At 44.5% G+C, this 14,147-nt stretch overlaps 1 protein-coding gene across 1 annotated transcript in view; it reads left to right on the top strand.

The window, feature by feature from the left end:
* The window catches only part of PIGL (phosphatidylinositol glycan anchor biosynthesis class L), a 142,734-nt gene that overhangs the window by 95,673 nt on the left and 32,914 nt on the right, over window positions 1–14,147 (top strand). Inside the window, exon 4 of the mRNA XM_040423361.1 lies at window positions 1,362–1,429. Coding sequence (XP_040279295.1) covers window positions 1,362–1,429 — 68 coding nt within the window. The remainder of the gene's footprint in view (window positions 1–1,361; window positions 1,430–14,147) is intronic.

The raw sequence follows: 14,147 nt of genomic DNA, 5'->3' as shown, positions 1-14,147 counted from the left end.
CCCGTTCTCAAAATAGGTGCGGGTCCCAGCGGTGGGACCCGCACCTATAAGACAATGGGGGCATATCCTAGCGATGTGCCCCCATTGTCTGGGATGAGACAACCCCTCTAAGATTTGTACAGCACAAGCTACGAGACAATAATATCACTCACACCCTGTATGAATTATGCAAAAGTCAAATTCATATTGTTACAGGTGTACAGCTAATATCAGCCACTCTCTGCAGTGGATTGTGCGGCGTAAGGAGCTACACTCTTTATTAAGTAACATTACGTGTAATAAGTATCACACGGAAGGAGATAGTATCACTGCTTGTTTATCTGCTGCCCTGGTCAAAACGCAAGCATGAAAAACGAATTTCCCAGTTTGTGTAGATCATGAGCCCTCTAGTGGTAGAAGGGAGGTAGGTCAAAAATCAAAAGATTACTTGTAAATATTAAATGATCCAACGCTGTATTTTTACAGTTTTTAATATTAGAATCAACATCTGCATGTGTGAAATGCAAGATTAAACTGGTATTTTAATATAATGGAATAACCTTTATTAACTCACAGGCTTCCCACTATTTAGGGCTCGATATGGAAAGCACATGGTAAAAAAGAACCACCCTACCAGATTTAAATATGTTGTAAACGTCTTATGTTGTATGGCATATTATATCTGTAGGATATGTCATACCATGCTTGAGATCAAAGAGACTGAGAGAATGGTACCTGTGCAGTAATACCTCTGGCGCACCGTTGTCAAGGGGTGCAGTGCTTAAATATCACCTCCTTCTGAGGACTGGGGGGGGGGGGGAGTTTAGTTACTTAAAGGGCATCTGTCAGCAGATTTGTCCCTATGACAATGGCTGACCTGTTACATGTGTGCTTGGCAGCTGAAGGCGTCTGTGTTGGTCCCATGTTCATATGTGCCCGCATTGCTGAGAATCATTATTACTTAATATATGCAAATGAGCCTCTAGGATCAATGGGGGCGTTGCCATTACTCCTAGCGGCTCTGCTCTCTCTGCAACTGCCGCGTCCTCTGCACTTTGACAAGGCCAGGCAGTGAAAATGTCATCACGCCTGGCCCTGTCAATCAAAGTGCAGAGGGGGGCGGCAGCTGGGAGTAATGGCAACGCCCCCATTGCTCCTAGAGGCTCATTTGCATATATTAGGGAATCATTTCTCTCAGCAATGCGGGCACATATGAACATGGGACCAACACAGATGCCTTCAGCTGCCAAGTGCACATGTAACAGGTCAGCCAGTGTCATAGGGACAGATCTGCTGACAGATGCCCTTTAACCCTGTATTTTATGGCCTTTGCTGATGATTTTTTCCTTTCAGTGATACAAATTTGTTTGCTGCGTTTTCAGGTGATCACGTTTGATGAGGGGGGTGTAAGTGGACATTCCAACCATATCTCCTTGTACCATGCAGTAAGGTAGTGTACTTTATTGTATTGTTTTACGTGTTTTACTACCGTGCACAAGTTTATTGCTGAATCTTATCTGTTCATAGAGCTCTGCATGCACAGCCCCATAGGTGAGCGCTTCGTCAGTTCTGCTTATGTAACACCCCATGTTTTCATCTTTCGGAGATACAGTCCGGTGGCTCAGTGGTTATTACATCCTGGGTTCAGATATTTTGAGCTGCAGGAAAATAAGGCAAGAACTTAAATCGTATAAAGGTGATTAATGGGGAGAAAGAGCAGACTCAGTTACCGGTCCCGCCTTGCCATGCATTCCCCCATTAGAAATATAGGGGAAGGTTTACCATGAGGGGCAATTGTTAAAGTCAGTTTTGCAGCTCTGCAAAAAAATTGTGCCACGTTTATCAAACATTGATATCTGGAGCATCAGAAAAAAAAATACAATTTTTTTGTAGAGATGTTTCTCATTTTCCCCGGTTTGTGTAAATGTGCAAGTCACATTTGATAAGTTTGGTGTACACCTACCAAGCCCACTTTCCTGCTTTTCAAAAGTGGAGAAAATGAATAAATCAGAAAAAGTTGCAAGCTTTTGCTCAAAATTGGCTTGTGGCAAAATTTGCAACCTTTTTTTTACGGACAAAAACATGGCTTGATAAATTCCCCCCTTCGGTGTACAGATTCCCCCCAAGTCTCCCTCTTTCTCCATCTGTAACGTTGGAGGTGTGCGGCCCCACAGGAACCATTTCTTAGTGAAAGAGGAGCGGTCCTCTCTCCTGACAAGTCTGTTCTATGAACGCACCCCTTTGGTGCCCAGGTGTCAGTTTATTTCTACATTTCCAGTAGGAATTACTGAAGAACGGTACAGCACAGAGCTTGCAGAAAAGATGCTCTAGAGCAGGGATGCCCAACCTGCGGCCCTCCAGCTGTTGCAAAAATACAACTCCCAGCATTTCCTGATAGCTGAAGGCTGCAGTGCTCCAGACTAAAAAAAATACCTAGTAGCCATTGGCTCCTGAAATGAAAAATTTAGGAGCCAAATCAAATTTTTAGTCGCCAAATCGAAACTGAATCAAAATTTTGCTATCGTGACAACGGTACGCTGATCAGATCGGCGTAGGGTTGTTTTGAAACCAAAATTTTGATTCGCTTTCGTCACCATAAAAAAGTATTTTGATACTCAATACCGCGCCAAAAAAAAAAAAAAAAAACGCCAAAAAAAGCTGCGTGCATTTAGCATTTTATGAAACGTTCGGCCCATAATAGAACAGTCCTATGCTATTTTTTGGGGTGACAAGGTGACTAAAAAATGGCGAATGCTCACCGCATAGGAGATATTTTTTAATAATTTAATAGTTTGGACTTTTCGGACGCAGCGCTATGTAATATGTTTATTTATTTATTGTTTATATATTTTATATGTAAAATTGGGAAAGGGGGGATTTAAACTTAATATTTTAGGGTACTTTCACACTAGCGTTTTTCTTTTCCGGCACTGAGTTCCGTCACAGGGGCTCTATACCGGAAAAGAACTGATCGGGCATATCCCCATGCATTCTGAATGGAGAGTAATCCGTTCAGGATGCATCAGGACGTCTTCAGTTCAGTCATTTTGACTGATCAGGCAAAAGATAAAACCACAGCATGCTACGGTTTTATCTCCGGCGAAAAAAACTGAAGACTTGCCTGAAAGCCGGATCCAGCATTTTTCCCCATAGGAATGTATTAGTGCCGGATCCGGCATTCAGAATACCGGAATGCACCCGCACTAAATCCGGACCCATTCACTTCTATGGGGCTGTGCACATGAGCGGTGATTTTCACACATCACTTGTGCGTTGCGTGAGAATCGCAGCATGCTCTATATTCTGCGTTTTTCACGCAACGCAGGCCCCATAGAAGTTAATGGGGCTGCGTGAAAATCGCAAGCAAGTGCGGATGCGGTGCGATTTTCACGCACGGTTGCTAGGTGACAATCGGGATGGAGACCCGATGATTATTATTTTCCCTTATACATGGTTATAAGGGGAAATAATAGCATTCTGAATACAGACTGCATAGTAGAAGGTCAATATAATAAACATTGGTGGCGCCGTGCGCCCCCCATCACCCCAATATAATAAACATTGGTGGCGCAGTGCGCCCCCCCCCCCATATAATAAACATTGGTGGCGCAGTGTGCCCCCCAACACTCCAGTATAATAAACATTGGTGGCGCAGTGCGCCCCCCCATCACCCCAATATAATAAACATTGGTGGCGCAGTGCGCCCCCCCCTCAATATAATAAACATTGGTGGCGCAGTGCGCCCCCCCATATAATAAACATTGGTGGCGCAGTGCGCCCCCCCCCATCACCCCAATATAATAAACATTGGTGGCGCAGTGTGCCTCCCCCATCACCCCAATATAATAAACATTGGTGGCGCAGTGTGCCCCCCCTTCCCCAATATAATAAACATTGGTGGCTCAGTGGGATGTGCCAATGAGGGTTAAAAATAATAAAAGAAAATTTACTCACCTCCTCCAGTTGATCCGTAGCTGCCGGTCTCCTGTACTTACTTCTTTCTTCAGGACCTGTGGTGACATCACTGTGCTCATCACATGATCCATCACCATGGTAATGGGCCATGTGATGAGCACAGTGATGTCACCACAGGTCCTGAAGAAAGAAGTAAGTACAGGAGACCGGCAGCTACGGATCAACTGGAGGAGGTGAGTAAATTTTCTTTTATTATTTTTATCCCTCATTGGCACTTCCCACTGAGCCACCAATGTTTATTATATTGGGGGGGGGGGGGCACTGTGCCACCAACGTTTCTTATACTGGGGAAGGGGGGGGGGCGCACTGTGCCACCAACGTTTCTTCTACAAATACAGGAGGCGTGTGCCGGTATCAAATAGCCGGCACCCGACCTTTGTGACAGGGGGCTGCGATCAGCTACAATTAACCCCTCAGGTACCGCACCTGAAGGGTTAACTCAACTGCAGCTGATCGCAGCTCCCTGTCATAGAGGTCGGGTGTCGGCTATTTGATTCCGGCACCCGCCTCCTGTATTTGTATTACAGGTCAGTTTTCTTCATTGGTGGCGCAGTGGCCACAGCCCCCCCCCCCCCCCTCCTCCTCCCGTCACTTCTTATTGGTGGAGGCGGCGGCAGCAGCAGCACAGGGGGGAGGGAGAGACTCCTCCTGCGCTGCTGAGAACGATCATCTCCTGTGCCGCCGCTGTATTGAGCAGAGCTGCGGCGGCGGGTCTAGTCGCAAATGGCGACAAGACTAAAAAGTCTTGTCGCCATTTGTAAATTCTAAGTCGCATTGGCGACCATTTTGGTCGCCATCTGGAGCCCTGGTCCAGGCATGATGGAAGTTGTAGTTTTGCAACAGCTGGAGGGCCGCAGGTTGACCATCCCATCTTTAGAGTTTTAATTTGATATTTTCTAATAAGAAGTTCTGACGGGTCCTCTATGGTTCCTTACACAATTGTAAAGTGCTGTCATGTATTTCATACACCACAGCCATATTGTCTTATGACATGATGAATATGCTTTCCGTGTAGCTGTGGAGATCCTGAAGGACCTATTTCCATCTCTCATTTCCCCAGTATAACCCTTGCAGCCCATTTTTTTATTCTCTTTCTCCCTTCTTTTCTTTCTGCACCCCCCTCCCCTTGTATGTGTGTAGAACTGTATTCCTTATTCATTCTGCACCCCACAATATTGCAGACACAGAATATAGCTCTTCATGTACCTGTGCCTTAAGCTACTTTCACACCTGCGTTAGGTGCGGATCCGTCTGGTATCTGCACAGACGGATCCGCACCGATAATGCAAACGCTTGTATCCGTTCAGAACGGATCCGTTTGCATTATTTTTTTTTTTTTAAGTCTAAGTCAAAACGGATCCGTTCTGACTTACATTGAAAGTCAATGGGGGACGGATCAGTTTTCAACTGCACCATATTGTGTCAGTGATAACGGATCTGTCCCCATTGACTTACATTGTAAGTCAGGACGGATCCGTTTGGCTCCGCATCGCCAGGCGGACACAAAAACGCTGCAAGTAGCATTTTGGTGTCCGCCTCCAGAGCGGAATGGAGCCAAACTGATGCATTCTGAACGGATCCTTATCCATTCAGAATGCATTGGGGCTGAACTGATCCGTTTTGGGCCGCTTGTGAGAGCCCTGAAACGGATCTCACAAGCGGACCCAGAAACGCCAGTGTGAAAGTAGCCTTATGTTGCTCAGTTGCAAAAAAAAGTCTGGTGCTGGAGGAAAGATCCACTGCCTCCATCTGCTAAATCACCCATGAACTGCTGGACGTTCCCTGCAGTCCATGGGGTTTGTGTGTTTTTAGGCAATGCAGTGACCTTTGTGAGCCCAAGATCTTGTCTCCGTCTGCACTTAGAAATACACATAAGGTAGAGAAATTTAGGAAGAGGGAGGATTTATTCATAGGTGACAACGCCATAGGCTGCTATGAACCTCCTGGTCTTATAACTGCAGAGATAATGCCCACCCATATTGTAAAAATGGGGATACAGATGAATACAAGTTACCAGGTGAGTTCTCCATTTTGGGGGACATTTTTCCAAATTAAGGCTACTTGTACATCTGCGTTTTTAATTCAGGTTTTGAGATACGGCAGAGGATCTCAAAACCTGAATTAAATGGATCGCTTTTGTCCCCATTCATTGTCAATGGGGACAAAACTGATCAGGATGCAGCACTATGCATCAGTTTGTTTTGGGGCCGGAGACAAAAGTGCTGCAAGCAGAGTTTTTGTGTCCGGTTTGCAAAACTGAACAAACCTGAAAGCATGAAAATCATTGTAAGGGCACTTTCACACTAGCATTAGAGGATTCTGGCAGGCAGTTCCGTTGCCGGAACTGCCTGCTGGATCAGGAAATCTGTGTGCAAATGGATATCATTTGTTTCCATATCTGGATGCGGATCCGTTTGACAAATGCATTGAAATAACGGATCCGTCTCTCCAGTGTCATCCGGAAAAACGGATCCGGTATTTAATTTTTTTAGATTTTTAAGGGTCTGCGGTTTTTTTTTCCTGCCGAATACCGTAAAAGTGACTGAACTAAAGACATCCTGATGCATCCTGTACGGATTTCTCTCCATTCAGAATGCATTAGGACAAAACTGAAGCGTTTTTTCCGGAATTGAGCCCCTAGGACGGAACTCAATACCGGAAAACTTGAACACTAGTGTGAAAGTACCCTAAGGCCTCATGCACACGACCGTGCCGTTTTTTGCGGTCCGCAAACCGCGGATCCGCAAAAAATGGAAGGCAAAGCGCGGACAAGAATAGGACATGTTATATTTTTTTAGCAGGGCTGCAGAACGGAGCCACGGATGCGGACAGCACACGGAGTGCTGTCCGCATCTTTTGCAGCCCCATTGAAATGAATGGGTCCGCATCCGAGCCTACGTTTGCGAACCCAAACAAAGGTCGTGTGCATGAGGCCTAAGTCAATGGTGCCTTATCAGTTTTTTTCGTTCGGCTCCTTACACACTAGCGTATTTACTTGATCCAGCAGGGTTCAGCAAAAACGCTTCCGTTACTGATAATACAACCATCTGCATCCGTCATGAACGGATCCGGTTGTATTATCTTTAAAATTGCCAAGACAGATCCGTCATGAACACCATTGAAAGTCAATGGGGGACGGATCCGTTTACTATTGTGTCATAGAAAACGTTTTGCTCCGCATCCCAGGACGGAAAGCAAATCGCAGCATGCTGTAGTTTGCCCTCCGGTATGAGAACGGAACGGAATGCATTTTGGAGCACTCCATTCTGTTCAGTTACGTTTTGTCCCCATTGACAATGAATGGGGACAAAACAGAAGTGTTTTTTCTGGTATTGAGACCCTATGGCGGATCTCAATACCGGAAAATATTAACGCTAGTGTGAAAGTAGCCTTACAGAAAAAAATGGATCCGGCGCCCATCGACTTAAAATGCTTTTCATGCCTGATCAGGTTAGTTCAGTTTTAATATAATACAACCGGATCCGGCCGAAACGGAGCCATCAGGATGTATTAGGGTACTTTGACACTAGCGTTTTTCTTTTCCGGCACTGAGTTCCGTCATAGGGGCTCAATACCGGAAAAAACTGATCAGTGCATTCTGAATGGAGAGAAATCCGTTCAGGATGTCATCAGTTCAGTCACTGAATGGCGTTTTGGACGGAGGAAATACCACAGCATGCTGCAGGATTATCTTCGTCCAAAATTCCGGATCAGTTGCCGGAATGCAGATATTTACATTGAAATGTATTAGTGCCGGATCCGGCATTAAAAATACCGCAGTGCCGGATCCGTCCTTCCGGTCTGCACATGCGCAGACTGGTAAAAATGTGAAAAAAAATAGAAACGGATCAGTTTGTCCGTATAACAAACGGAGAGACGGATCCGTTCTTGCAATGCATTTGTGAGACGGATCCGCATCCAGATCCGTCTATAAATGCTGTCCGTTTGCATGCAGATTGCCGGATCACTCTGCCGCAAGTGTGAAAGTAGCGGATCCTTAATACAAGTTTTGAGATCCAGCAGAGGATTGAAAACGCAGATGTGAAACCTTGCAGCAAACAATGCAAGCAGTTACCGTAAGTTACTGCTCGCTCCGATGATGCTCATTGAAAATGCTGTAATTCGTGGAAAAACTGCAGCTCAGCTATGTCTGAATATACCCTGAGAGATGGTCTTATATGGGTTGTCCCACGAAAAATATTCTACAGTTTTCAAACCAGCACCTAGATCTGAATACTTTTGTAATTGCATGTAATTGAAAATTTTGCATAGAGTTATTCTTTTTTTTTATTTATTATTGTCTATTTTATTTTATTAAAGTAGTATTGGTAAACAATTACATATTAGCATTGTCCATCATTGTTCACTTAATATAGGAGTCATGAGCAAAGAAGGAAGCTTTTGAACAATAGCATATTCAAACATTGGAAATAGGGAGTAACAATGCCAAAGACAGTATTAGCCTTAAGGTATGTACCCAGGTAAACAGATAGCAAAGTTATATATTCCGTTAGCCATATATCAACTCCTTCTTGAAAAAAGAGGAAAGGAAAAATAAATAAATAAGTAAATGACAGGGGTATTAACACTGGACACGACACATAGGGGGAGGTAATCAGGGCTAGGTACTACAAACTTGGCTTAAGGAAGTCGTCCCATAATTGCCAAGTTTTGTTAAACTTATCTATCTTGTTAGACATACTTGCTGACAAATATTCAATTTTTCTGACCTCGATGATATTTGTAAAAAGCTCAAGTTGGGTAGGCGGGTTAGTTTTCCTCCAAAATCTCGCAATAAGGCGCCTAGCTGCTGTCAAAATGTGCAAGGTTAAGAGCAGAAAATAATAAGGGGTTGGGTCAGCACAACCTGCCTGTAGGTGCAGATCGCTATGGCGAAATACATATACAAACGGAAAATGCAAATGTGATCGCACACTACATCCAGCACTCTGCCCTCCATGCTGGATGAGACATTGGTTTATATTTTGGCCAAAGCATAGTAAGCCACTCACCGCGTCAAGGCTGTCTCATGAGTGGTCCCTAACTCTTGTTCCTACCTGTTCATGGGCCATGACAGCCACATAAAATCCAGGGAATGCAGGTCAGCATGCAAGCCAAGTACACTTTGCTTGTAACCCCGTCCGGTGCCATTACAGCTTTCATCGGATCCAGGGATGCAAGTACCAACATGCATGCTGAACCCACCATATACTTCTCCTGGAGCCAAATGGCTAATGGTAGGTTCTATACAAGCAGACTCAGTTTTATACTGACTTTAAAACCAGCCTCAAGGACAGATTAACTGGTCAGGTGTGCAATGACTCCAAGGAGATCGCCACGCCTCCAATATATACTACAAAGAAAAAAATAAGGGGTTGGGTCAGCACAACCTGCCTGTAGGTGCAGATCGCTATGGCGAAATACATATACAAACGGAAAATGCAAATGTGATCGCACACTACATCCAGCACTCTGCCCTCCATGCTGGATGAGACATTGGTTTATATTTTGGCCAAAGCATAGTAAGCCACTCACCGCGTCAAGGCTGTCTCATGAGTGGTCCCTAACTCTTGTTCCTACCTGTTCATGGGCCATGACAGCCACATAAAATCCAGGGAATGCAGGTCAGCATGCAAGCCAAGTACACTTTGCTTGTAACCCCGTCCGGTGCCATTACAGCTGTAATGGCACCGGACGGGGTTACAAGCAAAGTGTACTTGGCTTGCATGCTGACCTGCATTCCCTGGATTTTATGTGGCTGTCATGGCCCATGAACAGGTAGGAACAAGAGTTAGGGACCACTCATGAGACAGCCTTGACGCGGTGAGTGGCTTACTATGCTTTGGCCAAAATATAAACCAATGTCTCATCCAGCATGGAGGGCAGAGTGCTGGATGTAGTGTGCGATCACATTTGCATTTTCCGTTTGTATAAGAGCAGAAAATGCTTCTTCAATGGCATCGGTGGCATGTTTAATAAATAAAGAAAAGGATCAAGTGGAAACCTGATATTGAGAAGAACCTCTTGCACCATTTTCCAAAAAGGCCAAATCAGAGGGCATTCCCAGAAAATATGTATATGAGATCCTTCACCCGTGACACATCTCCAACATCTATCTGAGATATTAGAGTAGTTAAGGTGTCTCAGTCGTTGTGGGGTATGGTACCAGAACATTAACACCTTGTAGGAATTTTCTCTATGTGCAATGCAAGAGGAGGTCTTTGCTGTCCTATCCCATATCAGTTTCCACTCCACAGATGAAACAGAATGGTTAAGAGTAATTTCCCACTTAGTCATATAGGAGTGTTTAATAGTTGAAGATGATAACAGAATATATCTCTGATATAAGACCCTTGGTTGTGTTTGATAGCTTACATAATTTCTCAAATGATGTGGGGATGGAAATGCTTGAGGAGTTAAACAGGGTGGAGAACAAATGCTGTATTTGTAAGTATTGATATCTGGAAGATTCTGTTAGTTGGAAGGATGACTGTAGCCTATCTACTGGCAATATTCGAAGGGTTCTATGGTCTATTATGTCTGCAAAACGAAATAGTTTGTTGGAGAACCAGGGCCTAAAAAAAGGAATTTACTGACCCATAGGAAACAAGGGGTTTAATAAAAAAGAAGTCATGGAAGATTTTTCAGGGAATAGGGAGAATTGACAGTTACATCTTTGCCAAATGTGATATGTAAGAGACATTGGTCCCAACAGTTCTGGTACTAGTGGAGTTGGTAGTGGAGACCATATAAGTGAGTTGGGATGAACAGGGGCTATCCATCGTTTTTCAATTTCCAACCACCTGGAGTAGGCATATAGGGTGGCCCAAGCTGGTAATCTCCTAGGATGTTGGCCCAGTAATATCTCATGATATCTGGAGCCGCTAAGCCCCCTTGTGTTTTAAGTGCCATGAGAGTTGCGCACGCTATTCGATGTCTCTTCCCATTCCATATGAATCTCAGCATACATGTTTGAAAGGCCCGCAACTCCTTTCCAGGTACAGGGACAGGAAGGGTCTCAAACAAGTATAGTAGTTTAGGCAAAATGGTCATCTTAACTGCTGCTATGCGACCTAATAAGGATATGGGAAGAGGCATCCATTTGTACAAAAGGGCCCTAAAGTTCACGGAACGTGGTTGGGAAGTTTTGAACATATAAGGAGCCATAAGCCGGGGTTAAGTTTATCCAAAGATAGCGCAACGCTGTGTCCTGCCACCTTTTTCGGAAGTTAGCTTTAAAGTTAATTAAGGGGGAGAGCTTCCGTTTTTGCGGTGTTAACTTTGTATGCCGACAACCTCCCATATGTCTCCAGTAGGTGAAAAAGATTGGGAAGTGAGGTATGTGAATTTGTCAATGTAAGCAAAATGTCGTCTGCAGACAAGGACAATTTAAACTCCACCTTATTAACCCTCACCCCATGAATGTCAGGATGGGCTCTAACGGCCTCTGCAAGGGGCTCGATACAGAGAACTAAAATTAATGGGGACAGCGGGCACCTCTGGCGTGTACCATTATATATAGGGAAGGCCGAAGAGTGGGCGTGGGTTGAGCATATAACACTTGCAAGGCAGTAAGGAATGGCCCAGCAATGCCAAAGGCCTCCAGGGCGGAGAACATGAATGGCCAATTTAAGCGATCAAACGCTTTTTCAGCGTCAAGACTAAGCAGTAAGGCTGAGTCATTGGTCTTGTTAATAATCTCTATTAAATCAATAGTTCGTCTTGTATTGTCTCCTCCCTGTCCGTCTCTGACGAAGCCCACCTGATCTTTGTGTATTAAATAGGGAAGCCAGTTTGAGAGTCGGTTGGCTAGAGTTTTGGTGAATATTTTTAATCTGAATTAAGGAGAGCAATAGGTCTATAATTGGCACCCTCTAATGGATCTTTTCCAGGTTTTGGAATTACTGTTATATAGGAGAGCGAGGAAGGTACTGGGGAACCCTGCAAGAAGGAGTTGTACAACAGTAACATATGGGTCAATAAGATATCCGAGAAAGTCTTATAATATATATAGGGCAGACCGTCAGGTCCAGGGGACTTATTGTTGGGGAGCTGTTTTAACACCTCTTGCAATTCCTCCATTGTAATGTGAGCATTTAGTTGAGAATTGTTTGGAGGCAGTCTGTCCATATGTTCAGAAAAGGAGATGTTGAAATCTCCCCCTACAATCATAGGGGCTGGGAGGTATTGGGACAATTTCAAAAACACTTTGTTTAAAAAGGGTATTTGGGCCGAGTTTGGTGAGTACAGATTACACAAAATAAGTGGGTGCCCATTAAGAGTAGCTTTGAGTATGACATACCTGCCCCCTATATCAGAAACACAGGATTCTACTTGTAGCAGACATTTAGCGGCTAAAAGGATAGCTACACCCGCAACTTTTTTCCCTGACGTTGCAGAATATACTCGGGGAAGTGACCTCTGTGCAAATTTAAAGGAACCTTGCTGGTCAAAATGAGTCTCCTGAAGGAAGACTACGTCTGCTTTTTGAGATCTGCATTCATTAAGAGCCAACCGCCTTTTAGTGTTAGGCTACTTTCACACCTGCGTTTAGGTCGGATCCGTCTGGTATGTGCCCAGACTGATCCGCACCTATAATGCAAACGCTTAGATCCGTTCAGAACGGATCCGTTTGCATTACCATGAACAAAAAAAAAAAAAAAAATGTTTTGTTTTTTTTTTGTTCATGATAATGCAAACGGATCCGTTTTGACTTTACATTGAAAGTCAATGGGAGACGGATCCGTTTGAAAATTGAGCCATACTGTGTCAACTTCAAACGGATCCGTCCCCATTGACTTACATTGTAAGTCTGGACGGATCCGTTTGCCTCCGCACGGCCAGGCGGACACCCGAACGCTGCAAGCTGCGTTCAGGTGTCCGCCTGCTGAGCGGAGCGGAGGACAAACGGAGCCAGACTGATGCATTCTGAGCGGATCCGCATCCATTCAGAATGCATTAGGGCTGGACGGATCCGTTCAGGGCCGCTTGTGAGCCCCTTCAAACGGAACTCACAAGCGGAGCCCCGAACGCTAGTGTGAAAGTAGCCTTAGAATTAAGGCCTTTCACATTTAACGACATACACTTGATCATTATATGAGTGTGAGGAGAGATACTTGCTATGTTCAGGTTTTTCAACAGGAATCCCAGAGCAAGGGTAACTTCTGCATTCCACAATAAAGACCAAATATACTCATAATACCTAGGTATAAAAAAATATAAAGGGAAGACACATAAGGGAGGGGGAACGCAAAAGACTTCACCACTAAAATCAGTAACCACAAAATTGTCATAACATTGGGCAGAATTGCCCAGATAGGGATCAGTAAAATGTAGCAAATATAATCAGCACCAGTTTGAAACCATCTCTCAATCCAAGGAAGAAAAAGGATAGAGAGGGGGTCAAAATACTCACCCCTTGCATAGGGGTGTGACTGAGCGTCTTCAAAAACGCCACGTGTGGAGGACAGCTGAGTAATAAAAGAAGTAATAGCATCGGTAAAGAAACCAACAAATACCTAAGAGAACCAAACATGGTTTCTGGAAAATGAGAACGCAGCATAGTAGCGGAATTAAGAACAGGAGACGTGCGTTATAAAGCACTGTGCAGTACATTACTCAAGGGGTGCATCTTGAGACTCGAGGTTGGGCGGGACGTCCTGTGGGGGTGAGCCTCTTCTTTTCTGTCTTGCTGTCTGCCAAACTGGATCCGGAGCGGGATTCGGGTCTTGGATTTCCCAGTCTGCAATAGGAGGCACCTCAACGTCTAAGGCCTCATGCACACGACCGTTGTTTGGGTCCGCATCCGAGCCACCGTTTTGGCGGCTCGGATGCGGACCCATTCACTTAAATGGGGCCGCAAAAGATGACGAGTGTTTTCTCTAATAATTTGAGACTGAGAGGCTATAATAGCTTGTAGGTGGGCGACACTTCTGCGTGTGTCCTCACGTTCTGTTTCTATGGAGTCCATGCGACCAGACAACTGTTTAAAGGGAACCTGTCACCTCTACTATGCTACCCTCACTGAGCGTTTCTAAATGTTCATTGTGTTACCCTAAACATATAAATTACACTTTTAATTTCATTTGCAGACAAATTCAATAAGTATTATGCATTTTTGTACTTCCTGCCTTTTATGCAAATTAACATATCTTACTTGTGTGACCAGAGAAGAGTCATATTTTCAAGCTCTG

Source organism: Bufo bufo, chromosome 3 (assembly GCF_905171765.1).
Source record: "Bufo bufo chromosome 3, aBufBuf1.1, whole genome shotgun sequence".
NCBI classification, from domain to species: Eukaryota; Metazoa; Chordata; class Amphibia; order Anura; family Bufonidae; genus Bufo; species Bufo bufo.
Note: the sequence above shows the minus strand (reverse complement) of the source record. Positions and strands in the feature narration are given on the sequence as shown.